The sequence below is a fragment of the Petromyzon marinus genome, chromosome 79 (genome assembly GCF_048934315.1).
Source record: "Petromyzon marinus isolate PM22_M1 ecotype Great Lakes invasive population chromosome 79, UKy_Petmar_22M1.pri1.0, whole genome shotgun sequence".
NCBI classification, from domain to species: domain Eukaryota; kingdom Metazoa; phylum Chordata; class Hyperoartia; order Petromyzontiformes; family Petromyzontidae; genus Petromyzon; species Petromyzon marinus.
The window spans coordinates 23,294,463-23,309,462 of NC_133745.1; the positions used below are offsets into that span (position 1 = coordinate 23,294,463).

Below are 15,000 nucleotides of genomic sequence, written 5' to 3' on the forward strand. Positions count from 1 at the left end.
CACACACACACACTAGACACACACACACACACTAGACACACACACACTAGACACACACACACACACTAGACACACACACACACACTAGACACACACACACACTAGACACACACACACACACACTAGACACACACACACTAGACACACACACACACTAGACACACACACACACACTAGACACACACACACACACTAGACACACACACACACTAGACACACACACACACACACTAGACACACACACACTAGACACACACACACACACTAGACACACACACACACTAGACACACACACACACACACTAGACACACACACACACACTAGACACACACACACACTAGACACACACACACACTAGACACACACACACACACTAGACACACACACACACACTAGACACACACACACACACTAGACACACACACACACTAGACACACACACACACTAGACACACACACACACACTACACACACACACACACACTAGACACACACACACACACACTAGACACACACACACACTGACACACACACACACACACTAGACACACACACACACTAGACACACACACACACTGACACACACACACACACACTAGACACACACACACACACACTAGACACACACACACACTAGACACACACACACACACACTAGACACACACACACTAGACACACACACACACACTAGACACACACACACTAGACACACACACACACTAGACACACACACACTAGACACACACACACACACACTAGACACACACACACACACACTAGACACACACACACACACTAGACACACACACACACACTAGACACACACACACACACTAGACACACACACACACTAGACACACACACACTAGACACACACACACACACACTAGACACACGCTAACAACACGCTAGACACACGGTAACAACACGCTAACAACACGCTAACAACACGCTAGACACACACTAGACAAATGCTAACAACAAGCTAACAACATGCTAACAACACGCTGGACACACACTAGACACACACTAGACACACGCTAACAACACGCTAACAACACGCTAACAACACGCTAGACACACACTAGACAAATGCTAACAACAAGCTAACAACATGCTAACAACACGCTGGACACACGCTAGACACACACTAGACACACGCTAACAACACGCTAACAACACGCTAGACACACACTAGACACACGCTAACAACACGCTAACAACACGCTAACAACACGCTAGACACACACTAGACAAATGCTAACAACAAGCTAACAACATGCTAACAACACGCTGGACACACGCTAGACACACACTAGACACACGCTAACAACACGCTAACAACACGCTAACAACACGCTAGACACACACTAGACAAATGCTAACAACACGCTAACAACATGCTAACAACACGCTGGACACACGCTAGACACACACTAGACACACGCTAACAACACGCTAACAACACGCTAGACACACACTAGACACACGCTAACAACACGCTAACAACACGCTAACAACACGCTAGACACACACTAGACAAATGCTAACAACAAGCTAACAACATGCTAACAACACGCTGGACACACGCTAGACACACACTAGACACATGCTAACAACACGCTAACAACACGCTAGACACACACTAGACACACGCTAACAACACGCTAACAACACGCTAACAACACGCTAACAACATGCTAACAACACGCTAACAACATGCTAACAACACGCTGGACACACGCTAGACACACACTAGACACACGCTAACAACACGCTAACAACACGCTAGACACACACTAGACACACGCTAACAACACGCTAACAACACGCTAACAACACGCTAGACACACACTAGACAAATGCTAACAACAAGCTAACAACATGCTAACAACACGCTGGACACACGCTAGACACACACTAGACACATGCTAACAACACGCTAACAACACGCTAGACACACACTAGACACACGCTAACAACACGCTAACAACACGCTAACAACACGCTAACAACATGCTAACAACACGCTAACAACATGCTAACAACACGCTAACAACATGCTAACAACACGCTAACTTACTTAGCACTGGCGTCTCCGTACCGCCCAGCGTCCACCTTGCCGAACTTCAGGCCCGGGCAGTCATAGCTGCAACACGCAACACACACACGTGTCACACACACGTGTCACACACATGTCACACACGCACACACACACACGCACACACGTGTCACACACACATGTCACACGTGTCACACACGTGTCACACACACACACGTGTCACACACACGTGTCACACACACACACGTGTCACACACACACACGTGTCACACACACACGTGTCACACACACACACGTGTCACACACACACACGTGTCACACACATGTCACACACACACACGTGTCACACACACACACGACACACACACGTGTCACACACGCACACACACGTGACACACACGTGTTACACGCTGTGTGAGTGAGTCTATGAGTCTCTGTGTGGTGAGTCTGTGGGTCTCTGTGTGGTGAGTCTGTGGGTCTCTGTGTGGTGAGTCTATGAGTCTCTGTGTGGTGAGTCTGTGGGTCTCTGTGTGGTGAGTCTATGGGTCTCTGTGTGAGTGAGTCTGTGGGTCTCTGTGTGAGTGTGTGAGTCTCTGTGTGGTGAGTCTGTGGGTCTCTGTGTGAGTGAGTCTGTGGGTCTCTGTGTGTGAGTCTGTGGGTCTCTGTGTGGTGAGTCTATGAGTCTCTGTGTGGTGAGTCTGTGGGTCTCTGTGTGGTGAGTCTATGGGTCTCTGTGTGAGTGAGTCTGTGGGTCTCTGTGTGAGTCTGTGGGTCTCTGTGTGGTGAGTCTGTGGGTCTCTGTGTGAGTGAATCTGTGGGTCTCTGTGTGGTGAGTCTGTGGGTCTCTGTGTGGTGAGTCTGTGGGTCTCTGTGTGAGTGAGTCTGTGGGTCTCTGTGTGAGTGAGTCTGTGGGTCTCTGTGTGAGTGAGTCTGTGGGTCTCTGAGTGGTGAGTCTGTGGGTCTCTGTGTGAGTGAGTCTGTGGATCTCTGTGTGAGTCTGTGGGTGTCTGTGTGAGTGAGTCTGTGGGTCTCTGTGTGAATGAGTCAGTGGGTCTCTGTGTGAGTGAGTCTGTGGGTCTCTGAGTGGTGAGTCTGTGGGTCTCTGTGTGGTGAGTCTGTGGGTCTCTGTGTGAGTGAGTCTATGGGTCTCTGTGTGGTGAGTCTGTGGGTCTCTGTGTGGTGAGTCTGTGGGTCTCTGTGTGAGTCTGTGGGTGTCTGTGTGAGTGAGTCTGTGTGTGTCTGTGTGAGTGAGTCTGTGGGTCTCTGTGTGAGTGAGTCTGTGGGTGTCTGTGTGAGTGAGTCTATGGGTCTCTGTGTGAGTGAGTCTGTGGGTCTCTGTGTGGTGAGTCTATGGGCCTCTGTGTGAGTGAGTCTGTGGGTCTCTGTGTGTGTGAGTCTGTGGCTCTCTGTGTGAGTGAGTCTGTGGCTCTCTGTGTGAGTCTGTGGGTCTGTGTGAGTGAGTCTGTGGGTCTCTGTGTGAGTGAGTCTATGGGTCTCTGTGTGAGTGAGTCTATGGGTCTCTGTGTGAGTGAGTCTATGGGTCTCTGTGTGAGTGAGTCTGTGGGTCTCTGTGTGGTGAGTCTATGGGTCTCTGTGTGGTGAGTCTGTGGGTCTCTGTGTGGTGAGTCTATGGGTCTCTGTGTGAGTGAGTCTGTGGGTCTCTGTGTGGTGAGTCTGTGGATCTCTGTGTGGTGAGTCTATGGGTCTCTCTGTGGTGAGTCTGTGGGTCTCTGTGTGGTGAGTCTGTGTATCTCTGTGTGATGAGTCTGTGGATCTCTGTGTGGTGAGTCTATGGGTCTCTGTGTGGTGAGTCTGTGGGTCTGTGTGGTGAGTCTGTGTGTCTCTGTGTGATGAGTCTATGGGTCTCTGTGTGGTGAGTCTGTGGGTCTCTGTGTGGTGAGTCTGTGGGTCTCTGTGTGGTGAGTCTATGGGTCTCTGTGTGGTGAGTCTGTGTGTCTCTGTGTGATGAGTCTATGGGTCTCTGTGTGGTGAGTCTGTGGGTCTGTGTGGTGAGTCTGTGGGTCTCTGTGTGAGTGAGTCTGTGGGTCTCTGTGTGAGTGAGTCTGTGGGTCTCTGTGTGGTGAGTCTGTGGGTCTCTGTGCAAGTGAGTCTGTGGGTCTCTGTGTGAGTGAGTCTGTGGGTCTCTGTGTGGTGAGTCTGTGGGTCTCTGTGTGGTGAGTCTGTGGGTCTCTGTGTGGTGAGTCTATGGGTCTCTGTGTGGTGAGTCTGTGTGTCTCTGTGTGATGAGTCTATGGGTCTCTGTGTGGTGAGTCTGTGGGTCTGTGTGGTGAGTCTGTGGGTCTCTGTGTGAGTGAGTCTGTGGGTCTCTGTGTGAGTGAGTCTGTGGGTCTCTGTGTGGTGAGTCTATGGGTCTCTGTGTGAGTGAGTCTGTGGGTCTCTGTGTGGTGAGTCTGTGGGTCTCTGTGTGAGTGAGTCTGTGGGTCTCTGTGTGGTGAGTCTGTGGGTCTCTGTGTGGTGAGTCTGTGGGTCTCTGTGTGGTGAGTCTGTGGGTCTCTGTGTGGTGAGTCTATGGGTCTCTGTGTGAGTGAGTCTGTGGGTCTCTGTGCAAGTGAGTCTGTGGGTCTCTGTGTGAGTGAGTCTGTGGGTCTCTGTGTGGTGAGTCTGTGGGTCTCTGTGTGGTGAGTCTGTGGGTCTCTGTGTGGTGAGTCTGTGGGTCTCTGTGTGGTGAGTCTATGGGTCTCTGTGTGAGTGAGTCTGTGGGTCTCTGTGCAAGTGAGTCTGTGGGTCTCTGTGTGAGTGAGTCTGTGGGTCTCTGTGTGGTGAGTCTGTGGGTCTCTGTGTGGTGAGTCTGTGGGTCTCTGTGTGGTGAGACTATGGGTCTCTGTGTGAGTGAGTCTGTGGGTCTCTGTGTGGTGAGTCTGTGGGTCTCTGTGTGGTGAGTCTGTGGGTGTCTGTGTGGTGAGTCTGTGGGTCTCTGTGTGAGTGAGTCTGTGGGTCTCTGTGTGTATGTGAGTGTGTGTATGTCTGTGTGTGTGTATGTCTCTGTGTGTGTGTCTGTGTGTGTGTGTGTGAGAGAGTGTGTGCGTGTGTCTGAGTGTCTGTGTGTGTGTGTGAGTGAGTGTGTGTGTCTGAGTGTGTGTCTGAGTGTGTGTGTCTCTGTGTGTGTGACTGTGTATGTGTGTCTGTGTGTGTGTGTGAGTGTCTGTGTGTGTGTGTCTGTGTGTGTGTACTGTGTGTGTGTGAGTGAGTGTCTGTGTGTGCGTGTGAGTGTCTGTGTGTGTGTGAGTGAGTGTGTCTGAGTGTGTGTGTGACTGTGTGTGTGTGACTGTGTGTGTGTATCTGTGTGTGTGTCTGTGTGTGTGTGTCTGTGTGTGTGTACTGTGTGAGTGTGTGAGTGTATGTGTGTGTCTGTGTGTGTGTTTGTGTGACTGTGTGAGTGTGTATGTCTGAGTGTGTGTGTAATTGTATGTGTGTGTGTCTGTGTGTGTGTGAGTGTGTGTGAGTGTGTGTGTGAGTGAGTGTGTGTGTACTGTGTGTGCGTGACTGTGTGTGTGTGACTGTGTGTGTGAGTGTGTGTCTGTGTGTACTGTGTGTGACTGTGTGAGTGTCTGTGTGTGTGTCTGTGTGTGTGTCTGTGTGTGACTGTGTGTGTGTCTGTGTGTGTCTGTGTGTGTCTGTGAGTGTCTGTGTGTGTGTGTGTCTGTGAGTGTCTGTGTGTGAGTGTGTGTGTGAGTGTGTGTGTGTGAGTGTGTGTGTGTCTGTGTGTGTGTGTCTGTGTGTGTGAGTGTGTGACTGTGTGTGTGAGTGTGTGTGTCTGTGTGTGTGTGTGTCTGTGTGTGTGTGTCTGTGTGTGTGTGTCTGTGTGTGTCTGTGTGTGTGTGTACTGTGTGTCTGTGTGTGTGTGTCTGTGTATGTGTGTGTGAGTGTGTGTGTATCTGTGTGTGTGTGTGAGTGTGTCTGTGTGTGTGTACTGTGTGTCTGTGTGTGTGTCTGTGTATGTGTGTGTTAGTGTGTGTGTATCTGTCTGTGTGTGTGTCTGTGCGTGTGAGTGTCTGTGAGTGTGTGTGTGTGTGTCTGTGTGTGTCTGTGTGTGTGTGAATCTGTGTGAGTGTGTGTGAGTGTGTGTGTGAGTGAGTGTGTGTGTGAGTGTGTGTGTGACTGTGTGTGTGTGACTGTGTGTGTGTATATCTGTGTGTGTGTATCTGTGTGTGTATCTGTGTCTGTGTGTGAGTGTGTGTGTGTGTACTGTGTGAGTGTGTGAGTGTATGTGTATGTGTCTGTGTGTGTGTGTGACTGTGTGAGTGTGTATGTCTGAGTGTGTGTGTACTGTATGTGTGTGTGTCTGTGTGTACTGTGTGTGTCTGTGTGAGTGTGTGTGTCTGTCTGTGTGAGTGTGTGTGTGTCTGTGTGTGAGTGTGTGTGTGTGTGACTGTGTGTGTCTGTGTGTGTGTGTCTGTGTGTGTGTGTACTGTGTGTGAGTGTGTGTGTGTCTGTGTGTGACTGTGTGTGTCTGTGTGTGTCTGTGTGAGTGTGTACTGTGTGTCTGTGTGTGTGTGTACTGTGTCTGTGTGTGTGTGTCTGTGTGTGTGTCTGTGTGTGTGTGTACTGTGTGTCTGTGTGTGTGTGTACTGTGTCTGTGTGTGTGTGTGTGTACTGTGTCTGTGTGTGTGTCTGTGTGTGTGTGTGTCTGTGTGTGAGTGTGTGTGTCTGTGTGTGAGTGTGTGTGACTGTGTGTGTGTGTGACTGTGTGTGTATGTCTGTGTGTGTCTGTGAGTGTGTCTGTGTGTGTCTGTGTGTGTCTGTGTGTGTGTGTGTGAGTGTGTGAGTGTGTGTGTGAATGTCTGTGTGTAGTGTCTGTGTGTGTGTCTGTGTGTGTGTGACTGTGTGTACTGTGTGTGTCTGTGTGTGTGTAGTGTGTGTCTGTGTCTGTGTGTGTGTGAGTGTGTGTCTGTGTGTGTGTGTGAGTGTGTGTCTGTGTGTGTGTGTCTGTGTGTGACTGTGTGTGTGTGTGAGTGTGTGTCTGTGTGTGTGTGTGAGTGTGTGTCTGTGTGTGTGTGTCTGTGTGTGACTGTGTGTGTGACTGTGTGTGTGAGTGTGTGTGTGAATGTGTGTGTGTGTCTGTGTGTGTCTGTGTGTGTGTCTGTGTGTGTGTGTCTGTGTGTGTGTCTGTGTGTGTCTCTGTGTGTGTGTGAGTGTGTGTGTGTGTCTGTGTGTACTGTGTGTCTGTGTGTGTCTGTGTGTGCGTGCGAGTGAGCGGCTGACCGCAGCGAGAGGTCAGCGAAGATCGGAGCAAACGTTTGGCACTCTGGGACCCAGTTAGCAAAGAACTCGACCAACCACACAGTGTGGTGGTCACGTGACAGCTCCTCCTGCAACCACAGTCACACACAACCACAGTCACAGTCACACACAACCACAGTCACACACAACCACACAGTGTGGTGGTCACGTGACAGCTCCTCCTGCAACCACAGTCACACACAACCACAGTCACAGTCACACACAACCACAGTCACACACAACCACACAGTGTGGTGGTCACGTGACAGCTCCTCCTGCAACCACAGGCAACCACAGTCACACACAACCACAGTCACACACAACCACTCGACCAACCACACAGTGTGGTGGTCACGTGACAGCTCCTCCTGCAACCACAGGCAACCACAGTCACACACAACCACACAGTGTGGTGGTCACGTGACAGCTCCTCCTGCAACCACAGGAAACCACAGTCACACACAACCACACAGTGTGGTGGTCACGTGACAGCTCCTCCTGCAACCACAGTCACAGCCACAGTCACACACAACCACACAGTGTGGTGGTCACGTGACAGCTCCTCCTGCAACCACAGTCACACACAACCACAGTCACACACAACCACTCGACCAACCACACAGTGTGGTGGTCACGTGACAGCTCCTCCTGCAACCACAGTCACAGCCACAGTCACACACAACCACAGTCACACACAACCACAGTCACACACAACCACTCGACCAACCACACAGTGTGGTGGTCACGTGACAGCTCCTCCTGCAACCACAGGCAACCACAGTCACACACAACCACGCAGTGTGGTGGTCACGTGACAGCTCCTCCTGCAACCACAGGCAACCACAGTCACACACAACCACAGTCACACACAACCACAGTCACACACAACCACGCAGTGTGGTGGTCACGTGACAGCTCCTCCTGCAACCACAGTCACACACAACCACACAGTGTGGTGGTCACGTGACAGCTCCTCCTGCAACCACAGTCACAGCCACAGTCACACACAACCACGCAGTGTGGTGGTCACGTGACAGCTCCTCCTGCAATCACAGGCAACCACAGCCACACACAACCACAGTCACAGGCAACCACAGTCACACACAACCACAGTCACAGGCAACCACAGTCACAGGCAACCACAGTCACAGGCAACCACAGTCACAGGCAACCAGTCACAGGCAACCACAGGCAACCAGTCACAGGCAACCACAGTCACAGGCAACCACAGTCACAAGCAACAACAGTCACACGCAACCACAGTCACAGGCAACCACAGGCAACCACAGTCACAGGCAACCACAGTCACAGGCAACCACAGTCACAGGCAACCACAACCACAACCACAACTACAGTCACAGGCAACCACAGTCACACACAACCACAGTCACAGGCAACCACAGTCACAACCACAGTCACAGGCAACCACAACCACAGTCACAGGCAACCACAGTCACAGGCAACCACAGTCACAGGCAACCACAACCACAGTCACAGGCAACCACAGTCACAACCACAGTCACAGGCAACCACAACCACAGTCACAGGCAACCACAGTCAACTACAGTCACAGGCAACCACAGTCACAGGCAACCACAGTCACAGGCAACCACAGTCACAGGCAACCACAACCACAACCACAACTACAGTCACAGGCAACCACAGTCACACACAACCACAGTCACACACAACCACAGTCACAGGCAACCACAGTCACAGGCAACCACAGTCACACACAACCACAGTCACACACAACCACAGTCACACACAACCACAGTCACACGCAACCACAGTCACAGGCAACCACAGTCACACACAACAACAGTCACACGCAACCACAGTCACAGGCAACTACAGTCACAGGCAACCACAGTCACAGGCAACCACAGTCACAGGCAACCACAGTCACAGGCAACCACAGTCACAGGCAACCACAGTCACACACAACCACAGTCACAGGCAACCACAGTCACACACAACAACAGTCACACGCAACCACAGTCACAGGCAACCACAGTCACAGGCAACTACAGTCACAGGCAACCACAGTCACAGGCAACCACAGTCACAGGCAACCACAGTCACAGGCAACCACAATCACAGGCAACCACAGTCACAGGCAACCACAGTCAACCACAGTCACAGGCAACTACAGTCACACGCAACCACAGTCACAGGCAACCACAGTCACAGGCAACCACAGTCACAGGCAACCACAGTCACAGGCAACCACAGTCACAGGCAACCACAGTCACACGCAACCACAGTCAGAGGCAACCACAGTCACAGGCAACCACAGTCACAGGCAACCACAACCACAGTCACACACAACCACAGTCACAGGCAACCACAGTCACAGGCAACCACAGTCACAGGCAACCACAGTCACAGGCAACCACAGTCACAGGCAACCACAGTCACAGGCAACCACAGGCAACCACAGTCACAGGCAACCACAGTCACAGGCAACCACAGTCACAGGCAACCACAGTCACAGGCAACCACAGTCACAGGCAACCACAGTCACAGGCAACCACAACCACAAACGCAACCACAGTCACACACAGTCACAGGCAACTAAGTGCAGCCCGCTTACTGGGGGCGTAGCACCAGACCTAGCGGGGTGGTGAGGGTTGGTGAGGGTTGGTGAGGTGCTGGTGAGGGTTGGTGAGGTGCTGGTGAGGTGCTGGTGAGGTGCTGGTGAGGGTTGGTGAGGGTTGGTGAGGTGCTGGTGAGGTGTTGGTGAGGTGCTGGTGAGGTGCTGGTGAGGGTTGGTGAGGTGCTGGTGAGGTGTTGGTGAGGTGCTGGTGAGGTGCTGGTGAGGGTTGGTGAGGTGCTGGTGAGGTGCTGGTGAGGTGTTGGTGAGGTGCTGGTGAGGTGTTGGTGAGGTGCTGGTGAGGTGTTGGTGAGGTGCTGGTGAGGTGCTGGTGAGGTGCTGGTGAGGGTTGGTGAGGGTTGGTGAGGTGCTGGTGAGGTGTTGGTGAGGGTTGGTGAGGTGCTGGTGAGGGTTGGTGAGGGTTGGTGAGGGTTGGTGAGGGTTGGTGAGGTGCTGGTGAGGGTTGGTGAGGTGCTGGTGAGGTGCTGGTGAGGTGTTGGTGAGGTGCTGGTGAGGTGCTGGTGAGGGTTGGTGAGGGTTGGTGAGGGTTGGTGAGGTGCTGGTGAGGGTTGGTGAGGTGTTGGTGAGGTGCTGGTGAGGGTTGGTGAGGTGTTGGTGAGGTGCTGGTGAGGTGCTGGTGAGGTGCTGGTGAGGTGTTGGTGAGGGTTGGTGAGGTGCTGGTGAGGGTTGGTGAGGTGCTGGTGAGGTGCTGGTGAGGTGCTGGTGAGGGTTGGTGAGGTGCTGGTGAGGTGCTGGTGAGGGTTGGTGAGGTGTTGGTGAGGGTTGGTGAGGGTTGGTGAGGTGCTGGTGAGGGTTGGTGAGGTGTTGGTGAGTGTTGGTGAGGTGCTGGTGAGGGTTGGTGAGGTGCTGGTGAGTGCTGGTGAGGTGTTGGTGAGGGTTGGTGAGGTGCTGGTGAGGTGCTGGTGAGGGTTGGTGAGGTGCTGGTGAGTGCTGGTGAGGGTTGGTGAGGTGTTGGTGAGGGTTGGTGAGGGTTGGTGAGGTGTTGGTGAGGGTTGGTGAGGTGCTGGTGAGGTGTTGGTGAGGTGCTGGTGAGGTGCTGGTGAGGTGCTGGTGAGGGTTGGTGAGGTGTTGGTGAGGGTTGGTGAGGTGTTGGTGAGGTGCTGGTGAGGTGTTGGTGAGGTGCTGGTGAGGGTTGGTGAGGTGCTGGTGAGGTGCTGGTGAGGGTTGGTGAGGTGCTGGTGAGGTGTTGGTGAGGTGTTGGTGAGGTGCTGGTGAGGTGCTGGTGAGGTGCTGGTGAGGTGCTGGTGAGGTGCTGGTGAGGTGCTGGTGAGGTGTTGGTGAGGTGCTGGTGAGGTGCTGGTGAGGTGCTGGTGAGGTGCTGGTGAGTGTTGGTGAGGGTTGGTGAGGTGCTGGTGAGGTGCTGGTGAGGTGCTGGTGAGGTGTTGGTGAGGTGCTGGTGAGGTGCTGGTGAGGTGCTGGTGAGGGTTGGTGAGGTGCTGGTGAGGGTTGGTGAGGTGTTGGTGAGGTGCTGGTGAGGTGCTGGTGAGGTGCTGGTGAGGGTTGGTGAGGTGTTGGTGAGGGTTGGTGAGGGTTGGTGAGGTGCTGGTGAGGTGCTGGTGAGGTGCTGGTGAGGTGCTGGTGAGGTGTTGGTGAGGGTTGGTGAGGTGTTGGTGAGGTGTTGGTGAGGTGCTGGTGAGGTGTTGGTGAGGGTTGGTGAGGTGCTGGTGAGGTGCTGGTGAGGTGCTGGTGAGGTGCTGGTGAGGTGCTGGTGAGGGTTGGTGAGGTGCTGGTGAGGTGTTGGTGAGGGTTGGTGAGGTGTTGGTGAGGTGCTGGTGAGGTGCTGGTGAGGTGTTGGTGAGGGTTGGTGAGGTGTTGGTGAGGTGCTGGTGAGGGTTGGTGAGGGTTGGTGAGGTGCTGGTGAGGGTTGGTGAGGTGCTGGTGAGGTGCTGGTGAGGTGCTGGTGAGGTGTTGGTGAGGTGCTGGTGAAGTGTTGGTGAGGTGCTGGTGAGGGTTGGTGAGGTGCTGGTGAGGGTTGGTGAGGTGTTGGTGAGGTGCTGGTGAGGTGCTGGTGAGGTGCTGGTGAGGGTTGGTGAGGTGCTGGTGAGGGTTGGTGAGGGTTGGTGAGGGTTGGTGAGGTGCTGGTGAGGTGCTGGTGAGGGTTGGTGAGGGTTGGTGAGGTGCTGGTGAGGTGTTGGTGAGGTGCTGGTGAGGGTTGGTGAGGTGTTGGTGAGGTGCTGGTGAGGTGCTGGTGAGGGTTGGTGAGGTGCTGGTGAGGTGTTGGTGAGGTGCTGGTGAGGGTTGGTGAGGGTTGGTGAGGTGCTGGTGAGGGTTGGTGAGGTGCTGGTGAGGTGTTGGTGAGGGTTGGTGAGGGTTGGTGAGGTGCTGGTGAGGTGTTGGTGAGGTGCTGGTGAGGGTTGGTGAGGGTTGGTGAGGTGTTGGTGAGGGTTGGTGAGGTGCTGGTGAGGTGCTGGTGAGGTGCTGGTGAGGGTTGGTGAGGGTTGGTGAGGTGCTGGTGAGGGTTGGTGAGGTGCTGGTGAGGTGCTGGTGAGGTGCTGGTGAGGTGCTGGTGAGGGTTGGTGAGGTGCTGGTGAGGTGTTGGTGAGGGTTGGTGAGGTGCTGGTGAGGTGTTGGTGAGGTGCTGGTGAGGTGCTGGTGAGGTGCTGGTGAGGGTTGGTGAGGTGCTGGTGAGGGGCTGGTGAGGTGCTGGTGAGGTGCTGGTGAGGTGCTGGTGAGGGTTGGTGAGGGTTGGTGAGGTGCTGGTGAGGGTTGGTGAGGGTTGGTGAGGTGTTGGTGAGGTGCTGGTGAGGTGCTGGTGAGGGTTGGTGAGGGTTGGTGAGTGTTGGTGAGGTGCTGGTGAGGGTTGGTGAGGGTTGGTGAGGTGCTGGTGAGGTGCTGGTGAGGGTTGGTGAGGGTTGGTGAGGGTTGGTGAGGTGCTGGTGAGGTGCTGGTGAGGTGTTGGTGAGGTGTTGGTGAGGGTTGGTGAGTGTTGGTGAGGTGCTGGTGAGGTGTTGGTGAGGGTTGGTGAGGTGCTGGTGAGGTGTTGGTGAGGTGCTGGTGAGGGTTGGTGAGGTGCTGGTGAGGGTTGGTGAGCGTTGGTGAGGTGCTGGTGAGTGTTGGTGAGGGTTGGTGAGGTGCTGGTGAGGGTTGGTGAGGGTTGGTGAGGTGCTGGTGAGGTGTTGGTGAGGTGTTGGTGAGGTGCTGGTGAGGTGTTGGTGAGGTGCTGGTGAGGTGCTGGTGAGGGTTGGTGAGGTGCTGGTGAGGTGCTGGTGAGGTGCTGGTGAGGGTTGGTGAGGTGCTGGTGAGGTGCTGGTGAGGTGCTGGTGAGGTGCTGGTGAGGGTTGGTGAGGTGCTGGTGAGGTGTTGGTGAGGGTGGGTGAGGGTTGGTGAGGGTTGGTGAGTGTTGGTGAGGTGCTGGTGAGGGTTGGTGAGGTGCTGGTGAGGTGCTGGTGAGGGTTGGTGAGGGTTGGTGAGGGTTGGTGAGGTGCTGGTGAGGTGTTGGTGAGGTGTTGGTGAGGTGCTGGTGAGGGTTGGTGAGGGTGGGTGAGGGTTGGTGAGGTGCTGGTGAGGTGCTGGTGAGGTGCTGGTGAGGTGCTGGTGAGGGTTGGTGAGGGTTGGTGAGGTGCTGGTGAGGGTTGGTGAGGGTTGGTGAGGTGCTGGTGAGGGTTGGTGAGGTGCTGGTGAGGTGCTGGTGAGGTGCTGGTGAGGGTTGGTGAGGGTTGGTGAGGTGTTGGTGAGGGTTGGTGAGGTGCTGGTGAGGGTTGGTGAGGGTTGGTGAGGTGCTGGTGAGGTGCTGGTGAGGGTTGGTGAGGTGCTGGTGAGGTGCTGGTGAGGGTTGGTGAGGTGCTGGTGAGGTGCTGGTGAGGTGTTGGTGAGGTGCTGGTGAGGTGCTGGTGAGGTGCTGGTGAGGGTTGGTGAGGTGCTGGTGAGGTGCTGGTGAGGGTTGGTGAGGTGCTGGTGAGGTGCTGGTGAGGTGTTGGTGAGGTGTTGGTGAGGTGTTGGTGAGGTGCTGGTGAGGGTTGGTGAGGTGCTGGTGAGGTGTTGGTGAGGTGTTGGTGAGGTGCTGGTGAGGGTTGGTGAGTGTTGGTGAGGTGCTGGTGAGGGTTGGTGAGGGTTGGTGAGGTGCTGGTGAGGTGTTGGTGAGGTGCTGGTGAGGTGTTGGTGAGGGTTGGTGAGGTGCTGGTGAGGTGCTGGTGAGGTGCTGGTGAGGTGCTGGTGAGGTGCTGGTGAGTGTTGGTGAGGTGCTGGTGAGGTGTTGGTGAGGGTTGGTGAGGTGCTGGTGAGGTGCTGGTGAGGTGCTGGTGAGGTGCTGGTGAGGGTTGGTGAGGGTTGGTGAGGGTTGGTGAGGGTTGGTGAGGTGTTGGTGAGGGTTGGTGAGGGTTGGTGAGGTGTTGGTGAGGGTTGGTGAGGTGCTGGTGAGGTGCTGGTGAGGTGCTGGTGAGGTGCTGGTGAGTGTTGGTGAGGTGCTGGTGAGGTGCTGGTGAGGGTTGGTGAGGTGCTGGTGAGGTGCTGGTGAGGTGTTGGTGAGGTGCTGGTGAGGTGTTGGTGAGGGTTGGTGAGGTGTTGGTGAGGGTTGGTGAGGGTTGGTGAGGGTTGGTGAGGGTTGGTGAGGTGCTGGTGAGGTGTTGGTGAGGGTTGGTGAGGTGCTGGTGAGGTGCTGGTGAGGGTTGGTGAGGTGCTGGTGAGGGTTGGTGAGGTGCTGGTGAGGGTTGGTGAGGTGCTGGTGAGTGTTGGTGAGGTGCTGGTGAGGTGCTGGTGAGGGTTGGTGAGGGTTGGTGAGGGTTGGTGAGGGTTGGTGAGGTGTTGGTGAGGGTTGGTGAGGGTTGGTGAGGTGCTGGTGAGGGTTGGTGAGGTGCTGGTGAGGTGCTGGTGAGGTGTTGGTGAGGTGCTGGTGAGGGTTGGTGAGGTGCTGGTGAGGTGCTGGTGAGGGTTGGTGAGGTGCTGGTGAGGTGCTGGGTGAGGCGCTGGGTGAGGTGCGGGGTGAGGTGCGGGGTGAGGTGCTGGGTGAGGGGCTGGGTGAGGTGCGTGGTGAGGTGCGGGGTGAGTTGCTGGGTGAGGAGCAGGGTGAGGAGCAGGGTGAGGGTTGGTGAGGTGTTGGTGAGGTGTTGGTGAGGTGCTGGTGAGGGTTGGTGAGGGTTGGT

General features: G+C 54.7%; 2 protein-coding genes across 4 annotated transcripts in view; both read right to left on the reverse strand.

Moving 5' to 3' along the window:
- The window catches only part of LOC142907476 (uncharacterized), a 478,656-nt gene that overhangs the window by 267,441 nt on the left and 196,215 nt on the right, over positions 1-15,000 (reverse strand). The window lies entirely within an intron of this gene.
- Positions 1-15,000, reverse strand: part of LOC142907475 (thioredoxin-related transmembrane protein 2-like) — a 36,205-nt gene that overhangs the window by 4,959 nt on the left and 16,246 nt on the right. For all 3 annotated transcript variants that reach the window (XM_076057032.1, XM_076057031.1, XM_076057030.1), the window contains exons 5-6: positions 7,288-7,394; positions 2,086-2,151 (exon numbers count right to left, since the gene is read on the reverse strand). In XM_076057032.1, coding sequence (XP_075913147.1) covers positions 2,086-2,151; positions 7,288-7,394 — 173 coding nt within the window. The remainder of the gene's footprint in view (positions 1-2,085; positions 2,152-7,287; positions 7,395-15,000) is intronic.